This window comes from Diadema antillarum, unplaced genomic scaffold (assembly GCF_040938485.1).
Source record: "Diadema antillarum isolate AM-2024a unplaced genomic scaffold, OU_Dant_1.0 seq00000061_RagTag, whole genome shotgun sequence".
Lineage (NCBI taxonomy): Eukaryota > Metazoa > Echinodermata > Echinoidea > Diadematoida > Diadematidae > Diadema > Diadema antillarum.
The window spans coordinates 387,617-407,739 of record NW_027271165.1 but is presented as its reverse complement, the minus strand read 5'-3'; the positions used below and the strand labels follow the sequence as shown (position 1 = coordinate 407,739).

The 20,123-nt window shown below is 39.6% G+C and overlaps 1 protein-coding gene across 1 annotated transcript in view; it reads left to right on the top strand.

Moving 5' to 3' along the window:
- LOC139725830 (beta-alanine-activating enzyme-like) overlaps positions 1 to 19,457 on the top strand; it is a 38,865-nt gene extending 19,408 nt beyond the window's left edge. Inside the window, exons 6-13 of the mRNA XM_071636907.1 lie at positions 2,601 to 2,695; positions 3,217 to 3,395; positions 7,087 to 8,088; positions 9,058 to 9,857; positions 10,727 to 10,875; positions 11,997 to 12,160; positions 18,371 to 18,467; positions 19,351 to 19,457. Coding sequence (XP_071493008.1) covers positions 2,601 to 2,695; positions 3,217 to 3,395; positions 7,087 to 8,088; positions 9,058 to 9,857; positions 10,727 to 10,875; positions 11,997 to 12,160; positions 18,371 to 18,467; positions 19,351 to 19,457 — 2,593 coding nt within the window. The remainder of the gene's footprint in view (positions 1 to 2,600; positions 2,696 to 3,216; positions 3,396 to 7,086; positions 8,089 to 9,057; positions 9,858 to 10,726; positions 10,876 to 11,996; positions 12,161 to 18,370; positions 18,468 to 19,350) is intronic.
- The last annotated feature ends 666 nt before the right edge of the window (positions 19,458 to 20,123 follow it).

The following is a 20,123-nucleotide window of genomic DNA, read 5'->3' as shown; positions in this document are numbered from 1 at the left end:
TGTTCTTCAAATAAATCTTGATTCAATGAATCAATATTATGTGGCGTTACATTTCTATGCATTTTCAAATATTGTTTGGGTTGGTGACGTATTGGGGTTGTTACAGATTTATCATTTATCATAAAAATTGGTAGGTGATCGGATATATCTGAGTAAATAATGCCGTTCGTACAGGTTTCCGTTATTACGTTAGACATTATGTTATCTATTAATGTTTTGCTATGTGTGGTGTTATTTATTCTGGTAGGTTTATTGATGTGGGGATGCATTGAATTGGAAAATAATATGTCGTGGAAATGGGTAGGTTCCAATAAATCTATATTGTAATCTCCCATCAAGAAAATGGATTTTCTCTCTCCAAAGATTTCATTAACACAATGGTCGAAGTTATCAAAAAAAGATTGAATGTCATTTTGTGGAGGACGGTAAATAGTACCAACTATAATATTTTTTTCATTTTCATTTAGGATTTCAATAAATAAACTTTCTGCTTCCTGAATACACAAATCAGTTCGAATTTTAAATTCAATTTGATTATTGACGTACATGGCAACCCCACCTCCTTTGCCATACTTTCTATCATTACGAATAAAATTGTAATTTTCAATGCCAAATAGGTCCGGGGAATTGGTGTGCAACCATGTCTCGGTAACTCCTATGACGGAAAATGGGAAATCATTGAGGGAACTTAAAAATAATTCAAATATTTCAAAATTTTTATTTAAACTTCTTATATTAAAATGAATTAAACTGAAATTAGCACAAATCTGATTTGCGGTATTGAAAGGAAATTGACTGTTAAATTCGTTGATAGTGAAGTATTGGCTTGTGTGGTTCACTAGCTGTTGGTCATCTATTCCAAAATCAAAATTCATTTACAATGAGTGACATTATGTGATAACTGCATATCGTGGTGCAACGTGGAGTGCAGTGCATATCGTATGCACGGGGTGTATATGATGAGGTGCATCGGTGCGTGGTGTGCTGTAACAAACTATAAAGGAGTAATTGAAACGAAATACTTAGAGCCAGAGTCAACATAATTACGTTACTACTAGTAGTCATAAAAAACAACAACAAACAAACAGGGGAACTTAGCTATAAATCTGCGTATAAATGCACATTTAACTATTATTCACCTCATTGAGTCCTCAATGCAAACTCTACCAAAACTCCTGCACTGGATTTACTATCATAAGAATAGAACATAAAATCTGGTTCACCTGTAACACACAAATGGAGCTCTTTGATAAGGGGTGTGAAACGTTGAAATGCGGTTATTTCAGATCATCCTGTGTAATAATTGCTTTCGCAATTACACCGCATGCATACCAACCATTGACATTTTCTAAAGTTTCCGTTTTCGATGTAGTGCAGGTGTCTAGTCCAACATACAAAGCGTCACTTGTAGTAGTTTGTAAAATGAATCACCGGTTGTCTGTTGACCTGTGAAGAGGCCTACACTTAACATATTAAGGGTTAGTGACACTCCGGAGCACACCGCAGGGCCAACACGGTCAACCACCGGACCCCCCCCCCCCCCCCCCCCCCCTCCACATGGTTTTATACCATATGAAGGGAGTGGAAGGGGGCCCGGCAGCCAACCACGCCGACCCCACAATGCACCCCAATGTGCACCATACCTTGACAATATATTACATCAGTAGAGGAAAAAGAAAAAAAAAATAAATATTTGGTTGCAATGCGCTGAATAAACTGAAGCACCATCACTTCGGCAGTTGACAGGAGAAATGCGGACATGCGTTAAACAGTACATAATGGATGGGCCTCCGCATTGCTAACGACTGTAACAGTATGTACGGATTGAAATTGGGGTCGGATAAAAGACCGATTTGATTCTGCAATACACCCTACGACTATCAAACTTTGCCTCGTAAAACAAGAGAAAGAAAAAAGAATACAGACTTTACCATCTACTACGCAAACAGTTCGGAGATATTCAACATAGAAACTGTTCGTAAACAGTTTGGAGATATTCAACATAGAAACTGTAGTTCATAAATACACCCGATTGTATGATGTAGTAATCAATAATGTGAATGGATACAATAGCGAGAAATTATAAAAAAACGCCGAACTGTGCCGTTGTTTAATTTTGTTTTGTTTTCAGTCTTGTCTTTGGGGCGACAGTAGTATCAACACATATGCTAGGTTAAGCTCACTAAACCGAGCGTCATACTAAAATTATCTATTTAAAACTCGTTCTAAGTCTCGTTTTAAGTCTCGTTCTAAGTGCTTGTGTTTGCAAGTGTAGCTTGCAATGGACAGTCAAGTAAAAATTTTATTTTAAGGTGGTACAATAAGACCTGGGCCCCGTTGCTAGAAACTTTGCGTTTAAACGCAACTTGCAACTGATTGTCACTGACCAATGAAAATCATTGTTGCATGCATGTCTTCTTAATAGGGCAGACCCTGAGCCAATCAGAATGGTTGTTTCAAAATTAGCAATTATTTGCAATTGATTGCAACTTTCTTGCAACGGGGCCCAGATTATTTAGTTCCCCCACCCCTAGATTTGATTTCCCATACATGTGTGACTCATTGTGCATAAGGGATCTACAATGGTCATGTTTATACAGCATACCACTAGGAGATCCCCTCAAAGGAACCATTTTGACTGTCAGGAACGAACGAGGTCAGGAGGTCACTTCAGGCCAAGGGCAGCTTTACATTGGTAATCAGCAAGATGCTTAAATGTTCTTGAGTGAGACACTTTGTGAGACACTTTTTATCATGCCTGTCCTTTTCCTGTGCATATAAATGGGTACATGATCAAATGTGCCATTCTTTGATTTAGCAAATCATAATGTAGTACATAAGAATGGGAATGGAGTGAGTTTGCTAATGATGCAGGCAAGATTCTAGTGACTGGGACAACAGCATGCATGTATGGTAAAGTGCCAAGATAGACAAACAAATTTGTTACTGTAATTGCCAAAGATGATGCAACCTAATAATATCTGATGTACTTTATTAGGCTCATAATGCCCATTCAATGTTTGCATTATAGTCGTGTGAGTGCATGCATGAGTCGGTGGTTTTATCATAATGAACCGAGTTCAAATTTAATTTGCATCACTATGCCTAGTATATTGCCCAGTTTAACACTCCAAAGAAAAAAAACAAAACAAAACTAACATGTTCTACAAGCTTGTTTTCCCTTTCATTTATGATTTATTTGACTGCCATTATCAGGTGGAACTGAGCGGGTCTGTTACCTTGACGATGACAAGGAAAGTGACATTGCTGGTTCTGTGATGAGAGCTTCAGGGGACATTGTGGAATTCAAGGAAGAAGGGCTTGTGTATGTGGGACGTCTTGATGACCAGACCAAGAGGCATGGAAAGAGAATATCATTGTCGGGCATTAAGCAGGTAAAAACCATCAATCGTTCTATGTCTCTTTTCATATTATAAGTGCCTCCTTACTACTTGCTCAGTTGCTAGTTAAGAGCAGCACTTTAGAATCTGCAACTTCACATCAGCTCTTTGCATCTTTTTCTTTACATAGTGCTTGGTGGGAAATGCTCAACATTGAGTCAGGTTATGATTGTGATTGAGGCGTTAACATTTTTTTCACCTCTGCACTGTGTGTATTCCCGATAACAGTTGGTGATTGTCATGATGTGAATTCAGACTCCTTTTTATAATCTCCTCTTCTTTCTTCATTCATTGTTTCCATTTCCGAGTTCGAGCAGGGGACTATGAAACGGGCTCCGTACGTGTGTGTGTCCATCTGTCCGTGTGTCCCTGTGTCCATGTGTGCGTCCGTGTGTGATCAAAATCTTCAATTTGCTACTTCTCTGTCATTTATGAGCCAATTTTGATTCTGTTTGCTTTATATGATAGCACTACATGGGAGCTTTGAAACTTCTACACAGAATTTCAGTTGTGACCTTTGACCTTGACCTTTGACCTATATTGTACATTTTGCTTCAAAATGCTACTCCTTCGCCATTTCTCACCCAATTTCGATTCCGTTTGCTTTATGTGATGGCACTAGGTGAGGGCTTCAAAACTTCTACACAGAATTTTGACCGTTGACTTCTTTGACCTTTGACCTTGATTTTTGACCTATATTGTACATTGGCTACAAAATGCTACTCCTTCGCCATTTCTAACCGGATTTTGATTCCGTTCGCTTTATGTGATGGCACTAGGTGAGGGCTTCAAAACTTCTACGCAGAATTTTGACCTTTGACCTTGATTTTTGACCTGTATTGTACATTTTGCTACAAAATGCTACTCCTTCGCCATTTCTAACCCGATTTCGATTCCGTTTGCTTTATGTGATGGCACTAGGTGAGGGCTTCAAAACTTCTACACAGAATTTTGACCTTTGACTTCTTTGACCTTTGACCTTGATTTTTGACCTATATTATACAATGGCTACAAAATGCTACTCCTTCGCCATTTCTAACCCGATTTTGATTCCGTTTGCTTTATGTGATGGCACTAGGTGAGGGCTTCAAAACTTCTACGCAGAATTTTGACCTTTGACCTTGATTTTTGACCTGTATTGTACATTTTGCTACAAAATGCTACTCCTTCGCCATTTCTAACCCGATTTCGATTCCGTTTGCTTTATGTGATGGCACTAGGTGAGGGCTTCAAAACTTCTACACAGAATTTTGACCTTTGACTTCTTTGACCTTTGACCTTGATTTTTGACCTATATTATACAATGGCTACAAAATGCTACTCCTTCGCCATTTCTAACCCGATTTCGATTCCGTTTGCTTTATGTGATGGCACTAGGTGAGGGCTTCAAAACTTCTACACAGAATTTTGACCTTTGACTTCTTTGACCTTTGACCTTGATTTTTGACCTGTATTGTACATTTTGCTACAAAATGCTACTTCCGGCGGGGACATATATTATGCACCGCGTAATTTCTACTTTTCCTTGTTTCCATTATTACAATGAACAAATGTGCTTTCATGAGAAGGACTTTTGAAGTTAGAAGTGATTTGTTTTGTAGATAACTCCAGTTTACTACATAACCACTTATTTCATGAGCACACTATTTTGCAAATTGTGACTTATATGACAGCTTTTCTGGCTGTTGATATTCTCTTCATATATAGCTACAGAACAAGAAATAACTATTGTGCATACAACAGTAGTCAGGAGAAGTGGAAGTAATTTCCCACCTTTGAGACAATATACACTGCATTTCTATGAGGGTAGGCATTATTATACCCCCATACACACATAGTGTTTATGGGCCCTAGGGTATATAGGAATCATTTTCATCAGTTGTGAAATTTGCAAGCATCAGTCTACTTTCAAAAGTCATAGAAATAGAGTAGTTATTTTCTATTATTTTCTATATCCCTTTTTTATGCCTCCGCCACGAAGTGGTGCCGGAGGCATTATGTTTTCGGGTTGTCCGTCCGTCCTTCCGTCCGTCCGTCCGTCCGTCGTAGCGTGCTAACGAGAGTATGCTTGTGTGGCTAGGAGAACAATAGTGCACAATAGATGGCCTTTATTCCGTCAGGCTTGTGTGGCTAAAATTTTTGCTTGTGTGTCTATTTTAACAAAAGGGAGAACAAAGGGGTAGACACACAAGTATATCACCGTGAGGTCGTCCGTCCGTCCGTCCTTCCGTCCGTCCGTCCGTCCGTCCTTCCGTCCGTCCGTAATGAATTTTGTGGACAAGGTAACTATCGAAACCTGTTGAGGTATCCTAATGAAACTTGGCATGTATGTGTATTAGGGGGTGAAGTTGTGCCTATCAACTTTTGGGTGCACATGCTCAAGGTCAAAGGTCAAAAGGTCAAGGTCAAATGCATAAAATTTCACTATTTCCACCATATCTATTGAATGCCTGAAGATATTTTCTTGAAACTTAGTGTATACATGTATTACCCAATTAAGATTCTCTGGTGAAAGTTTGGGTCATGAGGTCAAAGGTCAAAAGGTCAGGGTCAAATACATAAAATTTCACTATTTCCACCATATCTATTGAATGCCTGAAGAGATTTTCTTGAAACTTAGTGTATACATGTATTACCCAATTAAGATTCTCTTGTGAAAGTTTGGGTCATGAGGTCAAAGGTCAAAGGTCAAAAGGTCAGGGTCAAATATATAAAATTATACTATTTCCACATATCTATTGAATGCCTGAAGATATTTTCTTGAAACTTAGTGTATACATGTATTACCCAATTAAGATTCTCTGGTGAAAGTTTGGGTCATGAGGTCAAAGGTCAAAGGTCAAAAGGTCAAGTAAAAATATTAAAACTTCTTTTTTTTCTCCGTACCTTGGAAAATTGTTCAAGGTATCTTCATGGAACATAGTATATACATGTACTGACTGGAAGTGATTATCTAGAGAATGTAGGATTCATGGGGTCAAAGGTCAGGGGTCAAAGGTCAAGTGCAAGACTTCAAAATTTTACTATTACCCTCATATTTATGCAATGCCAGCAGGGTTATTTTTTTACACTTGGTGTATGCTTGTGTAACCTAATAGAAATTCTCTGGAAAGTTTTTTTTTTTTCTCTTTTTGCCTCAAAGGTCAAAAAGTCAAAGATCAAGTGAAAGTGCTGAACTAACTTTTTCCTCCATATCTCGGAAGTGGCTCAAGTTACCTTGAAACTTAGTACATATTATGCATGTTCTACCTGAAAGTAATTATCTTATGAATTTTAGGGTCAAGGGCCAGATGAAAATGGTAACAATTTACTATTCAATTCAGAAATTGCACTTTTTCTCCACACCTGTACCTTGAAAATTACTCAATGCCTAAATGTATGAATGGGTCAAAGTCAAGTTAAAGTCCTTAAATCCCTAGATACATGCTCTCCTATTCATCCAATTAAACCTACGTCAAGGAAGGTGAACATTCAACACATTTGTGACAAACTTGTCATTTCAATATTTTGCCAATTTTGTGAAAATGTAATCACACAGTGTCCACATGTACTATCTAGACCTATTGGGAAAATCATGCATTATGGCGGAGGCATACCAGTCGCCAAAGCGACATTTCTAGTTTTTTATCTGATCCATTCTATGTGATCGTGAGTGTGACCCTATTGTTTGCTCACCTTTTCGCAGGCCATTGAAACTTGTGCAGATGTGAAGTCCTGTGCCGTCTTTCTCATGAATGGAAAGTTGATAGCTTGCTATACCAGTATAAGATTACCTTCAAGCCAACCAGCGGCAGACTCGGGGAAGGGTTCGCATGCAAAAATGTTTCCAAAGCATGGCAGCCATGTTGTGTGTTCATCCAGTGAAGGGATGGCTTCCAACTTCCAAGAGTGCAATAGCGAAACTGATTCTGAAATTGTAACACCCCAAGATAGAGACACATGGACAAAAGATACCTCCTCAAATCCAACTTTGTCATTGTCCGTGCTTCCCTCCGACTCAGGATGGTTGGATGCAAAGATGGCACATATATCCCATCCAAGCATTGTAGATGCAAAGTTGGCAGACAGGAATGCTGTAAGTGCCCCACAAGTAAGTCAAGAAACATCCATAGTGTATGATGCAAAACATTCTGGTGCCAAAGATTTGTCTGCTCCAAAAACATCACAAGATCTCAAAGCTGTACTCCCATCGGCAACCATGCACTCGCCAACATCAATTCAAAACTCTACCTCACCACATGAATCTGACAGTAACCCAGAGGATGGAAATAATTCCAGGACCAAGGCATCATCCGAGATGCCAGTATCCGATTTGAAGGACAGAGATCCATTGCCAGGAGCAACAGCTGTGACCACACCCAGTTCGGATCCGCTGGGATCAACAGCCTTGACCACACCCAGTTCGGATCCGCTGGGATCCACAGCCGTGACCACACTAAGTTCAGATTCCTGGAGCAATGTGAGATTCCTGAGTCACCTGAGAGACATATTACCAGGTCATGCCATTCCAGACAGGTTGATACCGCTTAGGGAGATGCCAATCACCAGGCATGGTAAGGTGGATACGGCTGCACTCCAGGAGGCGGCTAGGAGATTGGAGGAGGAGGAAGCAGCATCAACCAGGCAGAGGGGTAAGAGGAAGCAATCTTGGGAGACCTGGCAGGCTGTCCTGGTGAAGGAGTGGATGGTAAGTGTCTTACAGGGCAAGACAACTAGGGTAGTTTCATTTATAGGTGAAAGCCAGAGTGCTATGTATCTTTCTTGAAATTAAGTTGATACCCTGAGGAGAAGCTTGTTATAAAAAAAAGTATAGGCTGGTGAATCCCCCCCCCCCCCTCGACGTTACGCGATGTATAGCTATTGCCGCGACGTTTCATGCCTTTTTTCTTTAGAGTCTCCCGCATCTTTTGACACCAAATTTGCGATGCCCGGGCACGTGGTGCCGAAGTTGCGCATAAATATGTACGTGCATGTCAGACCAAAAATTGCTCAAAAACGTGAAATCGTGTACAATTTCAATGCAAACTGTGCTTACAGACAAATTTCATAAAAGCATGATTATTTTTGGGTTTTATTGGTTAAAATCAGTCAATATCATATTTTCTTGTTCCGAACAATGTAGTGGACAAATTTCATCGAAAAAACAATGGAAAACTTAAAGTCGAAAAAACACAGAAATACATAAGAAATTTAAAAAACAACAAAATACTTAAAGAAATTTTTCTGATGGCACAATTTTTTTCTTTTACATTTGCTAAGGACACTAAAAAGAATATTTACTCAAGAAATGTGCCTGTTTGGAGCTTTATTTAGTGATTTATACCAAATTGTCTGATTTCATGCATCATTATGCATAAATTAGCATAATTTAGCATAAATGATACTTTTTTTTGAAAAATTAATTTCATGGTACTTTAGATTACGTCGTAGCCAATGTATGTGCCAATTTTCGTCGCGATTGCACAGTCGACGGCCGAGATCTGGAGGGGGGGCCTGGGAGGCCCCCCCGCCTCTATCGTCTACAAAATGTACCTAAATAGCCCGGCCTAGTTAGGGTTAATTTGTACCTCATGACTTCTAGGAGAAATATGATTAGATGATTTCCAACAAGCTCAAGCTTTGTCACAATTATCATTTTGAAACATTTCCTTGACAGACTTGTCTAGGTAGAGACCCGTCGAGTCCAGTTCACGACAGGGATTCTTTCACAGCTCAAGGAGGGGACTCCTTCCTCGCCCTCCGACTGGTCCAGTGTCTGGAGCTGGCCTACCAGGTTACCCTTCCTGACCTTCTGGATGCTATCCTACACCACACCTTCCAAAGAGTCTGTGCCTGTCTCCAGCAGTGTCTGGAGGACACTGGGACAAGCGAGGGCTCCTCACAGGCACCTCAAGGGGATAATGGCACTGTGATCGTCCAAGAAGAGGGACCTGGAATCCTGAGTTGGGTCGGCAATGGCAGGCAATCCCACCAACCTTCCGGAAGAGCACCGAGTGTATCACAATGGCAGGAGGAAAGTGCTGTGCTGGGGTATGATTCGACCCATGTTGGAACAAAAGAACAAGTCCTTAGGAACAGAGAGGCTGGTCCTCTTACAGTGAAGAGATCATCTGAAGTAGACGGTGTCGTTGCTTCCTCAGCCAAACGGTCTCGCGTGGATAACAAAGTGTCATACTTGACTACATACACATCTCCTCATAGCAATACTGTCCCTCAAGGAGCAGCAGCATCTCCAGATGGAGGCTGCCTTTTATCCTTTCAGCGGGGCTCAAATGTACTCTGCCACCAATGCCCTGCCCAGGATAAGCATTCACAATGTACCAGTACCTTGCCCAAGGGTCGGTCTCTCTATGACTTGGATACGGAGCATCAGCACTGTGAGCTCTACATTGCAGAAAAGTGGAGAGTGGATACAGGCAAATGTGTTGATGCTTCTCCCCTCATTGTGAAAACAAGGTAAAAGGGACAAACTTATCACCTTTTCTTCCTAGTCCTCAAAAGTATCTCAAACTTGATGGCTTGAAAGTTGTGTCCATGATGCTTAGCACTAAAGAAATTTGTGTGTATACAGGTAATTGTAAGCAGCATTTATTTACCAATATACCAAATGATTATTTCCTCTAAGCACTAGCATGCAGTCATCATTTCCCAAAAGACTAGTTCATGTTTTGGATTTCATTTCATGTTTGTGAACTACCAGTCACTCCCCATTTTGCTTTGGAGTTGATAGACCAACCACAAGTATGTTTTATCTATAAATAAAAACAATGTAAAGATTATGTACGGGGAATACAAGAGACATGAAAATGCATTCTCATGTACTTTGAATACGATTAATTTCATGTCTGCAAATCATATGTCAGTTATTAGTAACAGGTAAACACATTTCAGTCTTGCCCACAAATTCTACTGAAACTGTACCTATACATGAGTTAATGAAATAATATTAAACAAAGAGGAAACAATTATACTCGAGGTTCCTGTATACTCATTGTATACAAGAGGCCACGTATCCCTTTTGATTTATGCCAGCTTGTATTTTTTCTGAAGGCAAGTGAATGTGCTTTTAAAAAATCATCTGGTGTTTACCAATAAGCCTCTCGCCCACCATTGTCAAGTATATTTGGGGCCAAATGTCTGTGATCTTGGTTGCAAAGGTCCACTGATCAACATCAGGGTTCCTTAGATTGAAATACACTTATGTGATATGAAAGATTCTTTATTATAGTTCAGTTAATCAAGAAAATCTGATTTACATTTTTTCAATCAGCAATTAGGGTTATTTCTCCGGTAAACACTTCTAATGTTCCTCTCTTCTTTCACAGCACAGGAACAAATGTCTTTATTGGATCCCACTCAGGCAGGTTTCTTGCCATTGCCATGGAAACGGGGGAGGTGCTCTGGCAGAACATCTTGACTGACAGGGTAGAGTCCTCGGCATGTCTGTCGGCTTGTGGGAAGTTTGTTATTGTCGGTTAGTGTTCACGTTTTGTGGCTAAAATCCCATCCCTCCTTCTTTTAAACCTGTTTCCTGTTCGTTTTTCTTCTTTTTTCTTTTTTTTAAAGAGCTTTCAGGTTTATTGCAACTGTTTGACAAATTACCTTTGATAGACATAAAATGAACACGGATTATTCAGTGTTTGAGTAATAGCCATGATAAAAATTATGTGCATACATACTGGGGTGGGATTTGAACCCATGACCTACTTGTGAGGCAGGTTCATATCCACTAGACTAGCTCCCGCCAGATAGCCTTCAATGGTTTTTGTCCCTTTTAGCAGTAGGTACTGCGCATTTAGTATTCAAATGAATAATTCTTGTGCCGAGTTGTAAGACTGTAAGTTAGAACTTGAGACAAAGAATAATTTGAACTTTGATGTTGAAGTTAAAGTTCATTCGTGACACACAGTAATCTGCTGTCAAGATTCCATCAGTAGACATACAGTGTTGCTAGCACATTATTTGTGTATTGCATACACACACATCACAGTGGTATTCTGCTCTTATGATTTGTTAGGTAGTTGCTCTGTTTTGTCAATCAGTTGGACTTCCAAATTCTGTATTTTACGATACTACAAATGAAGATAGAATTTCAATATTTGTGAATTTAATATGTTAACCACTCTCAGCATGAACTTCAGGGTTAAACGAACAGTAAAATCTTTCATATGAAAATATGGTAGATGAATTAAAGAAGCAAATTGAGGTTGACCAGCCAGGTGAATGCATCCCCAGTTGTCTGATGGATTTGATAAATACAACTATTTCGTTCTTGTGAAGCATGTAGCTCTAGTGTCTTTGAATGACTCATTATGTTTGAATGCATGATAGCTAGAAAGCTGGACAGCATCCCACTTTGATGCCCATTTTCTCAAAAATGCATATGAAACCTGGCTTTTATATCACTTAGTGGTTTGTTTTGGAGTAAAGTTGGACAAACTATGGTGTGTTGGAAAGTTTGGAAAAAACGTAATCAGGATATTCATTGTTTGCAGACATTGTTTGGCTTTTATGGGAATGGGTCATGAATAACTGAAGTTCTATGTTCCATTCTGTAATGTGACCACTGTAGATACGATATGTTTGTATTCACAGGTTGTTACGATCATTACATCTACTGCCTTTTGGCTGCGACTGGCACCATAGCATGGAAGTATAAAATGCTAGACATAGTCAAGTGTTCCCCTGTGTGTGACACAACAAATGGCTTTGTCTATGTGGGATCACATGACCAATCTGTGGCCGCCCTTCATGCTGATGTGAGTACATTCATTTTTATAAAGTTTATAAGCAATAAGAAGACTTTAGTCTAATTTCTTCAAATTTGTGAAATTCTTCCATCGAGAGGTTTTTATGCAACTGATCGACAAATTGCCCTACATTGACGTAAATAAGCACTGAAAGCAGGATTCATACCTACGACCTCCTGATCTCCGGACAGGCATAATCTCCTCTAGACCACTGAGCTCCCGCCCGACAGCAAGTGTTGGTTCTAACTGGGGTAGCTTCTTCAGAGGGCCTGCCTCTCACAGTGACTGCAACAGTATGATATCAAATTTCAGCTGAAGGTCTCTATGGCCAATGCTATGGTTTTAAAGCACCCCCTGTGTGTGAGTTTTTATGTGCATGCACATTTGTTAATAATGGAACTGTGGCAACATCATTGAATGTGTGTGGAGACACATGTACGTAAAGCTTGATCAAGTACAAACTGCAATATCTCTTGTGGTTTGTTTGACTTCCCAGTTTTGGCTTATCAGTATACTATTACTGGGATTTTGCAGAGCTGTCATCAAAATAATTTGTATGTTTTAATGAGTCTCAGAATAATGCATTCTGAAGTCTTTGTGAAGGGATTTTATTTTGAAAAAAAGAAGACGTGTTGTACTAAACCCCAAGGGTAAGAAGTAATGATATACTGGAGGATTTGAATGTGTTAAAATTCTACCATTTCTTCAACATGATGATCTTTGCTTTGGTGCAGAGTAGATGGATAATATGAAAAACATACCTGGAATAAGAAACATCTATTCAGACTGAATCAGTGAGAAGACTTTCCCATCACATGCTTTGTCTAGAATAAATGCTGCGTATGGAAGACGGACTGTGGAGAGGGTTCTGTGTTGGCGTCACCATGCATCCACCACACAAGCCAGACTCTGTATGTAGCTACACTGAGAGGTGCTGTGGTGGCACTAGACAAGGTAGTGATGTTTCATCTGGTCTTATTTCTCTTCATCTTGTAGATATATTACTCTCTCATTTGCTGTCTTCTACTTTCTCACTTGTCATTTTCATCTTTCACTCTTTGATCTCCCCTCTGATCTTTTCTTTCTTCCTGTATAGACATGATATCCAGGGCTGCACACTGGCGCCGGTCCGACGGTCAAAGACCGGCAAAAGTCACTGTCGGACCGGTAACTTTTCAGGAAATCCACAAGTTACCGGTCCGACATGACCAGTAAAAAAAAAGCATTGGCGGGGTCAGTAGAAAGAAAAAGATAAGCCCCGATCAGGGAGAAACAAAATGCAAGATATTGCACTGTTCTACAAGTTTTACGCAAGTTTTCGTTTATGTCTACCGTTACAATTTGTAAAGTAAACATATACTAGTTTTGAGCACTAGCGGTCGACCAGTTATTCGCACTCGCTTGCGCATTGGTGCTGCCCACGCACTGCCATGCCATGCAATACATGCAAAGGATGTACGGTACAATGTAACTGTTGAAATGCATGTATTGTAATTCCCCGATCCCCGTCTGTTTGTTCGTTTGCTTGCGATCGGCGGTCATGCCAGACAAGAAGCATTGATAGAAGCGAACGCATTTCTGGGTCATTTTACTCATGATTTCTTTAAACGCAAGATCCATCCGATCCCGGCTTCGCAGCTGCGTGGCAGTTGACATGTTAGCACTAATTTACTTGTGCCGATTTTTAGAAAAAGTAAAAACATATTCTATATTCAGCGATACAGTAAATGAATATTTTCATTCGTTCAGAATGGTCTCATAATGAAGATAGGCGCGAAAAGGATCACGAAATCAGCCCTTACAAAATGTGAAGAGATAATACAAGGGAGAAAAAAAAATCATGAAATCATCGCAGTCCCGCTTTCATATTTGAGGTAGAAATCGTCCCAAAAAGGATCATGAATTCGGCCGCGTCGTACACCTTTCAAAAGTTCATGTACGAAATGCGAAGAGATTATAGAGGAGAAAACAAAAATAAGGACACATTAATTTGGTGCGTGCATCATAAAAGATTAAAGCCGAATAACAATTCATGAAATCAACGCAATCCTGTTGAAATTTGAGGAAATAAATAGGCGCAAAAAAGATCTTGAATTCAGTCCTGCATACCGTGTTGGTTATCAAAAACGCATGCACAAATGCAACGAGATTATCGGGAGAAAAATAGAAAACACATTTTTACCTCTGGTGCGTGCATTACAAAAGATTACATCCGAAGTAATTCATGAAATCGCCACAATTCCGCTGATATTTGAGGTAGAAATAGACGCAAAAAGGATCGTGAATTCGGCCGTGTCGTATACCTTTTTAAGAACGCATGTACGAAATGGGAGGAGATAAGCGGGAGAAAAATAATGGACACATTTTCAACCCCTTTTGGCGCTTGCATCATATAGATCACTGTCGAAGAGTAATTCATGATATTATCGCTATCCCGTTGGAATTTGAGTAAACAATAATAGGCGCAAAAGAATCTCGAATTCGGCCCTGCTTGCAGTGTATAATTTTGAAAACGCATGCACAAATGCGAAGAGATTATCGGGAGAAAAATAAAGAACGCATTTTCAACCCTTCTGGTGGTGTATCACAAAAGATTACAGCCGAAATAATTAATGAAACATTTTAATATCGCAATCCCGCTGATACTTGATGTAGAAATAGGCGCTAAAAGGACCGTGAATTCGGCCGTGTCGTATAGGCCTACCTTTTAAGAACGCATGTATACGATATGCGAAGAGATTATTGGGAGAAAAATACAGGACACATTTTCAACCCGTTTTGGCGCGTGCATCATAAAGATTACAGCCGAATAATAATTCATAAAATCATCACAATCCCGTTGAAGTTTGAGGAAACAATAGGCGCAAAAGAATCATGATTTTTGGTGGTGTCGTATATCTTTTAAGAACGCATTTACGAAATGCGAGGAGAAAAAAATAAAGGACACATTTTCAACCCATTTTGGCGCTTTCATCATAAAAGATTACAGCCGAAGTAATTCATGAAATCATGGCAATCCCGCTGATATTTGAGGTAGAAATAGGCGCAAAAAGGATCATGAATTCGGCCGTGTCGTATACCTTTATGTACGGAATACGAAGAGATTATGGGGAGAAAAATAAAGAACGCATTTTCAACCATTCTAGCTGGTGCGTGCATCACAAAAGATTACAGCCGAAGTAATTCATGAAATGGCCACAATTTCGCTGATATTTGAGGTAGAAATAGGCGCAAAAAGTATCATGAATTCGGCGGTGTGGAACATCTTTAAAGAACGCACTTACGAAATTCGAAGAGTTTATCGGGAAAAAATAAAAGGACACATTTTCAGCCCCTTTTGGCGCGTGAATCATAAAAGATTACAGCCGAAGTAATTCATGAAATCGTCACAATTCCGCTGATATTTGAGGTAGAAATAGGCGCAAAAAGTATCATGAATTCGGCCGTGTGGTACATCTTTTAAGAATGCACTTCAGAAAAGTGTAAAGTTTATCGGGAAAAAACAAAGGACACATTTTCAACCCCTTTTGGCGCGTTCATCATGAAAGAATACAGCCGAAGTAATTCATGAAATCATCGCAATCCCGCTGATGTTTGAGGTAGAAATAGGCGCAAAAAGGATCGTGAATTCGGCCGTGTCGTTTTCCCTTTATGTACGGAATGCGAAGAGATTATGGGGAGAAAAATAAAGAACGCATTTTCAACTATTTTAGCTGGTGCGTGCATCACAAAAGATTACAGCCGAAGTAATTCATGAAATCGTCACAATTCCGCTGATATTTGAGGTAGAAATAGGCGCAAAAAGTATCATGAATTCGGCCGTGTGGTACATCTTTTGAGAATGCACTTAAGAAATAGTTGAAAAGTTTATCGGGAAAAAAACAAAGGACACATTTTCAACCCCTTTTGGCGCGTTCATCATGAAAGAATACAGCCGAAGTAATTCATGAAATCATCGCAATCCCGCTGATATTTGACATGTTTGAGGTAGAAATAGGCGCAAAAAGGATCGTGAATTCGGCCGTGTCGTTTTCCCTTTATGTACGGAATGCGAAGAGATTATGGGGAGAAAAATAAAGAACGCATTTTCGACCATTTTAGCTGGTGTGTGCATCACAAAAGATTACAGCCGAAGTAATTCATGAAATCGCCACAATTCCGCTGATATTAATTGAGGTAGAAATAGGCGCAAAAAGTATCATGAATTCGGCGGTGTGGAACATCTTTAAAGAACGCACTCACGAAATTCGAAGAATTTATCGGGAAAAAATAAAAGGACACATTTTCAACCCCTTTTGGCGCGTGAATCATATAAGATTACAGCCGAAGTAATTCATGAAATCGTCACAATTCCGCTGATATTTGAGGTAGAAATAGGCGCAAAAAGTATCATGAATTCGGCGGTGTGGAACATCTTTAAAGAACGCACTTACGAAATTCGAAGAGTTTATCGGGAAAAAATAAAGGACACATTTTCAACCCTTTTTGGCGCATGAATCATAAAAGATTACAGCCGAAGTAATTCATGAAATCGTCACAATCCCGCTGATATTTGAGGTAAAAACAGGCGCAAAAAGTATCATGAATTCGGTCGTGTGGTACATCGTTTAAGAACGCACTTAAGAAATTCGAAGAGTTTATATCGGGGAAAAGATAAAGGACACATTTTCAACCCCTTTTGGCGTGCGAATCATGAAAAATTACAGCCGAAGTAATTCATGAAATCGTCACAATCCCGCTCATATTTGGGGTAGAAATAGGCGCAAAAAGTATCATGAATTCGGTCGTGTGGTACATCGTTTAAGAACGCACTTAAGAAATTCGAAGAGTTTATATCGGGGAAAAGATAAAGGACACATTATCAACCCCTTTTGGCGTGCGAATCATGAAAAATTACAGCCGAAGTAACTCATGAAATCGTCACAATCCCGCTCATATTTGGGGTAGAAATAGGCGCAAAAAGTATCATGAATTCGGCCTTGTGGTACATCTTCTAAGAACGCACTTACGAAATTCGAAGAGTTTATAGGGAAAAAATAAAGGACACATTATCAACCCCTTTTGGCGTGCGAATCATAAAATGTTACAGTCGGAGTAATTCATGAAATCGTCACAATCCCTCTGATATTTGAGGTAGAAATGGGCGCAAAAAGGATTGGGAATTCGGCACTGTATGTCGTGTACCTTTCAGAACGCATGCACAAAGGCGAAGAGAGTGTCGAGAGAAAAATAAAGAACCCCTTGTATCGCGTGCATCAGAAAATATCACAGCTAAAATCATTCATTAAATCATCGCAATCCAACTGAGCACCAAGAGCAGGTTATGCAGCAAGTTCGTGCGCCGATGTCTAGAAAAAGTCACAAACGCATGATACAATCTGATTTTTGTTCATTATTATTTTACACTGTAATTCACGAACAAACATTCTATTTTTTTTCTCATTTTTTGTAAATTCTTGTGCAATAAATAATTCAAGTTTTAAAAAATGTACATGGGGGGGGGGGGGTACGTCCATAAAAACAAGAAAATAAGTTTGCAAGTAATTTAATGTTTTTTTTAGGTTGCCGTTGTTGACCAGTAAGTTTTCTGTTCGGACCGGTAAAAAATGGTAAAACAGGGCATCTACCGGTCCGACAGAGACATGTTGGACCGGTAGAAAAAATGGGTTAGTGTGCAGCCCTGTGATATCTCTTTGTGGGCTTTCAGATTTTCATTCTTCTTTATATTTCAGAATCTTCGGATAGTTTTTTTTTTTTTCTGGAATTAGTGTCTGTTGAATCTTTGTGTGAACTCAAGTGTCAAACCTCTTAACATCAGTGCTTCTATTGCCAGCTGCTTTTTACAGTTGCACTTCAAATCTTTCTCTGACATGAAAGTATCATAGAAGTATTTGAATAGATGTGTAAGTAAGATCTTAATCTTTGAACATAGAAGTGTGTGTATGAGATGAGACATCACTGATAAAGTCATAGAAGGATCAAGAGAGTCTTCACTGTGAAATTTAGAGACTAACTTACACCTGCACTAGCTGTTTTCAAATCAGTTTTCTGATGTAAAGACCTGTTAGCGTGTGTACCTTCCATGCATTTTTGGCATCATCTTAATGTATTTCTGTAGCAGTGACTACCACATTGATAGTGAGTGTGCGTGATTTGGTGATGTCAATGAAAAAGTTACCCAGTGTGATATTACACCAGGCTTCTCTTCTGTTTGACCAGGAGACTGGGGTCAAGAAATGGTTGTTCCGCTGCACCAAACCCATCTTTTCCTCACCGGCAGGAACCAGTGAAGGAATCTTGGTGGGTTCTGTTGATGGTACCGTCCAGCTAGTGTCTCACACTGGTCATCAGGTACGATTTCATGATACTAATGTTCTCATTCATGCATCTATATGTTTCTCTTACTGATCCCGCTGTGTTAATTACAAAGAAACACACACGTTCAAAGCACATAATATAAAACAACAAAGAGGCACTAGACACATTTGCATATATTCAGAGTCAATTGAGTTTACAAGAACAGGAATTTTCCATCTGGCTCCCACCCTTAAAAAAAAGAAATTTGCTAAGTGTTCAGTGGTGTTCTTCTGTATATAATCATGTATGTTATTGGTCTTTACATGGAGGTGTAATTTATAAAGATCATGAATAGAAATAAAATTACCACAATGTATATTTCTAGTTTATCAAGATGTGTGTATGTAATTCTTTATTTTCGGAAATGTTCTGTGCATCCTCGATGAATTTACTGTAATGCCATGAGAGAAAATGCAACATTCATGTATCGGGTGAAGAAGATGAAAAATTGTTATATGTCTTTTTTCCTTTACCATGAAATAGAATGTGCACTGCTTATGAAATGTTTCATATTCGCTTGTTTGAGGGTATGAATAGGTTTGCCATCATGACAATTATGGCAACACATCAAGCATTCTTCTGCGCATGGTTTTTATACATGTCATTGTTCATTCTTAGTTGCATTTATCAGTTCAGAAAGACCATCGATCTTTGACTATGCATAGAGTACGTGGCATGCTGTTGATTTACCTGTGAAATGGCTTCTATTATCATGATTTATCTACTTTTCATGCCTCTTTATGCAATTGAGCACTTTTTGTATCACACTTTTCCCCACTCCAGCTTTGGACGTACAGAGCCAGTGGCCCCATCTTTTCATCCCTGTGCCTATTTCCTACCAGGGCTGATACCAAACTTCATCCAACCCATCCAGAACATCATCCCACCCACCCAGAACATCATCAGCCCCACCCCCTTCTGCTGTTTGGTTCTCATGACGGACGTGTGACCTGCCTCAACTCATCCACAGGCCGTGCGGAGTGGACGAAGGTAGTGTCCACATCTCCAGTCTATTCAACACCTTACGTAGTCACACACGGAAGACGCTGCCTCGTCGTTGTCACGGCAACAGATGGTTGTGTCCATGTTCTAGATTTGCGAACAGGTCAGGAAGTTGCAGATCATTCTCTCCCTGGGGAAGTCTTCTCATCTCCAGTGGCTGATGAGAGAAACATTGTTGTTGGATGTAGAAATGACTATGTGTACTGTCTTGAGTTGAAGGGGTAAGATATCTCTCTTCCTACATGGCCTGAAAGACCAACACAACTCCATTGTGAACAGTTGGGATTAGCTGGTGTGGGTGCATATCCTTGACTACTATGTTATGAGGATTTCGTATGTAGTGTGACTGAATAATTCAACTCAGTAATTACCTGATAGGACCTAGGAATACCCAGTAAGTAACATGTGGCCATGTGGCAAGAAAGTTATACATTCGTTTTTCAAATGGTCAGATGAACCAAAAATTAATGGCCAAGTAGAATCATGGAGGCATTCCAAAGTTCATGTAATAACAGACGCAAACTTTGAGTATGTGGGACAAACTGTACACAGCAATTTGCCGGTGAATGAGAACATGTGAGGCTCATTGGACAATATTTATCATAGTGTGACA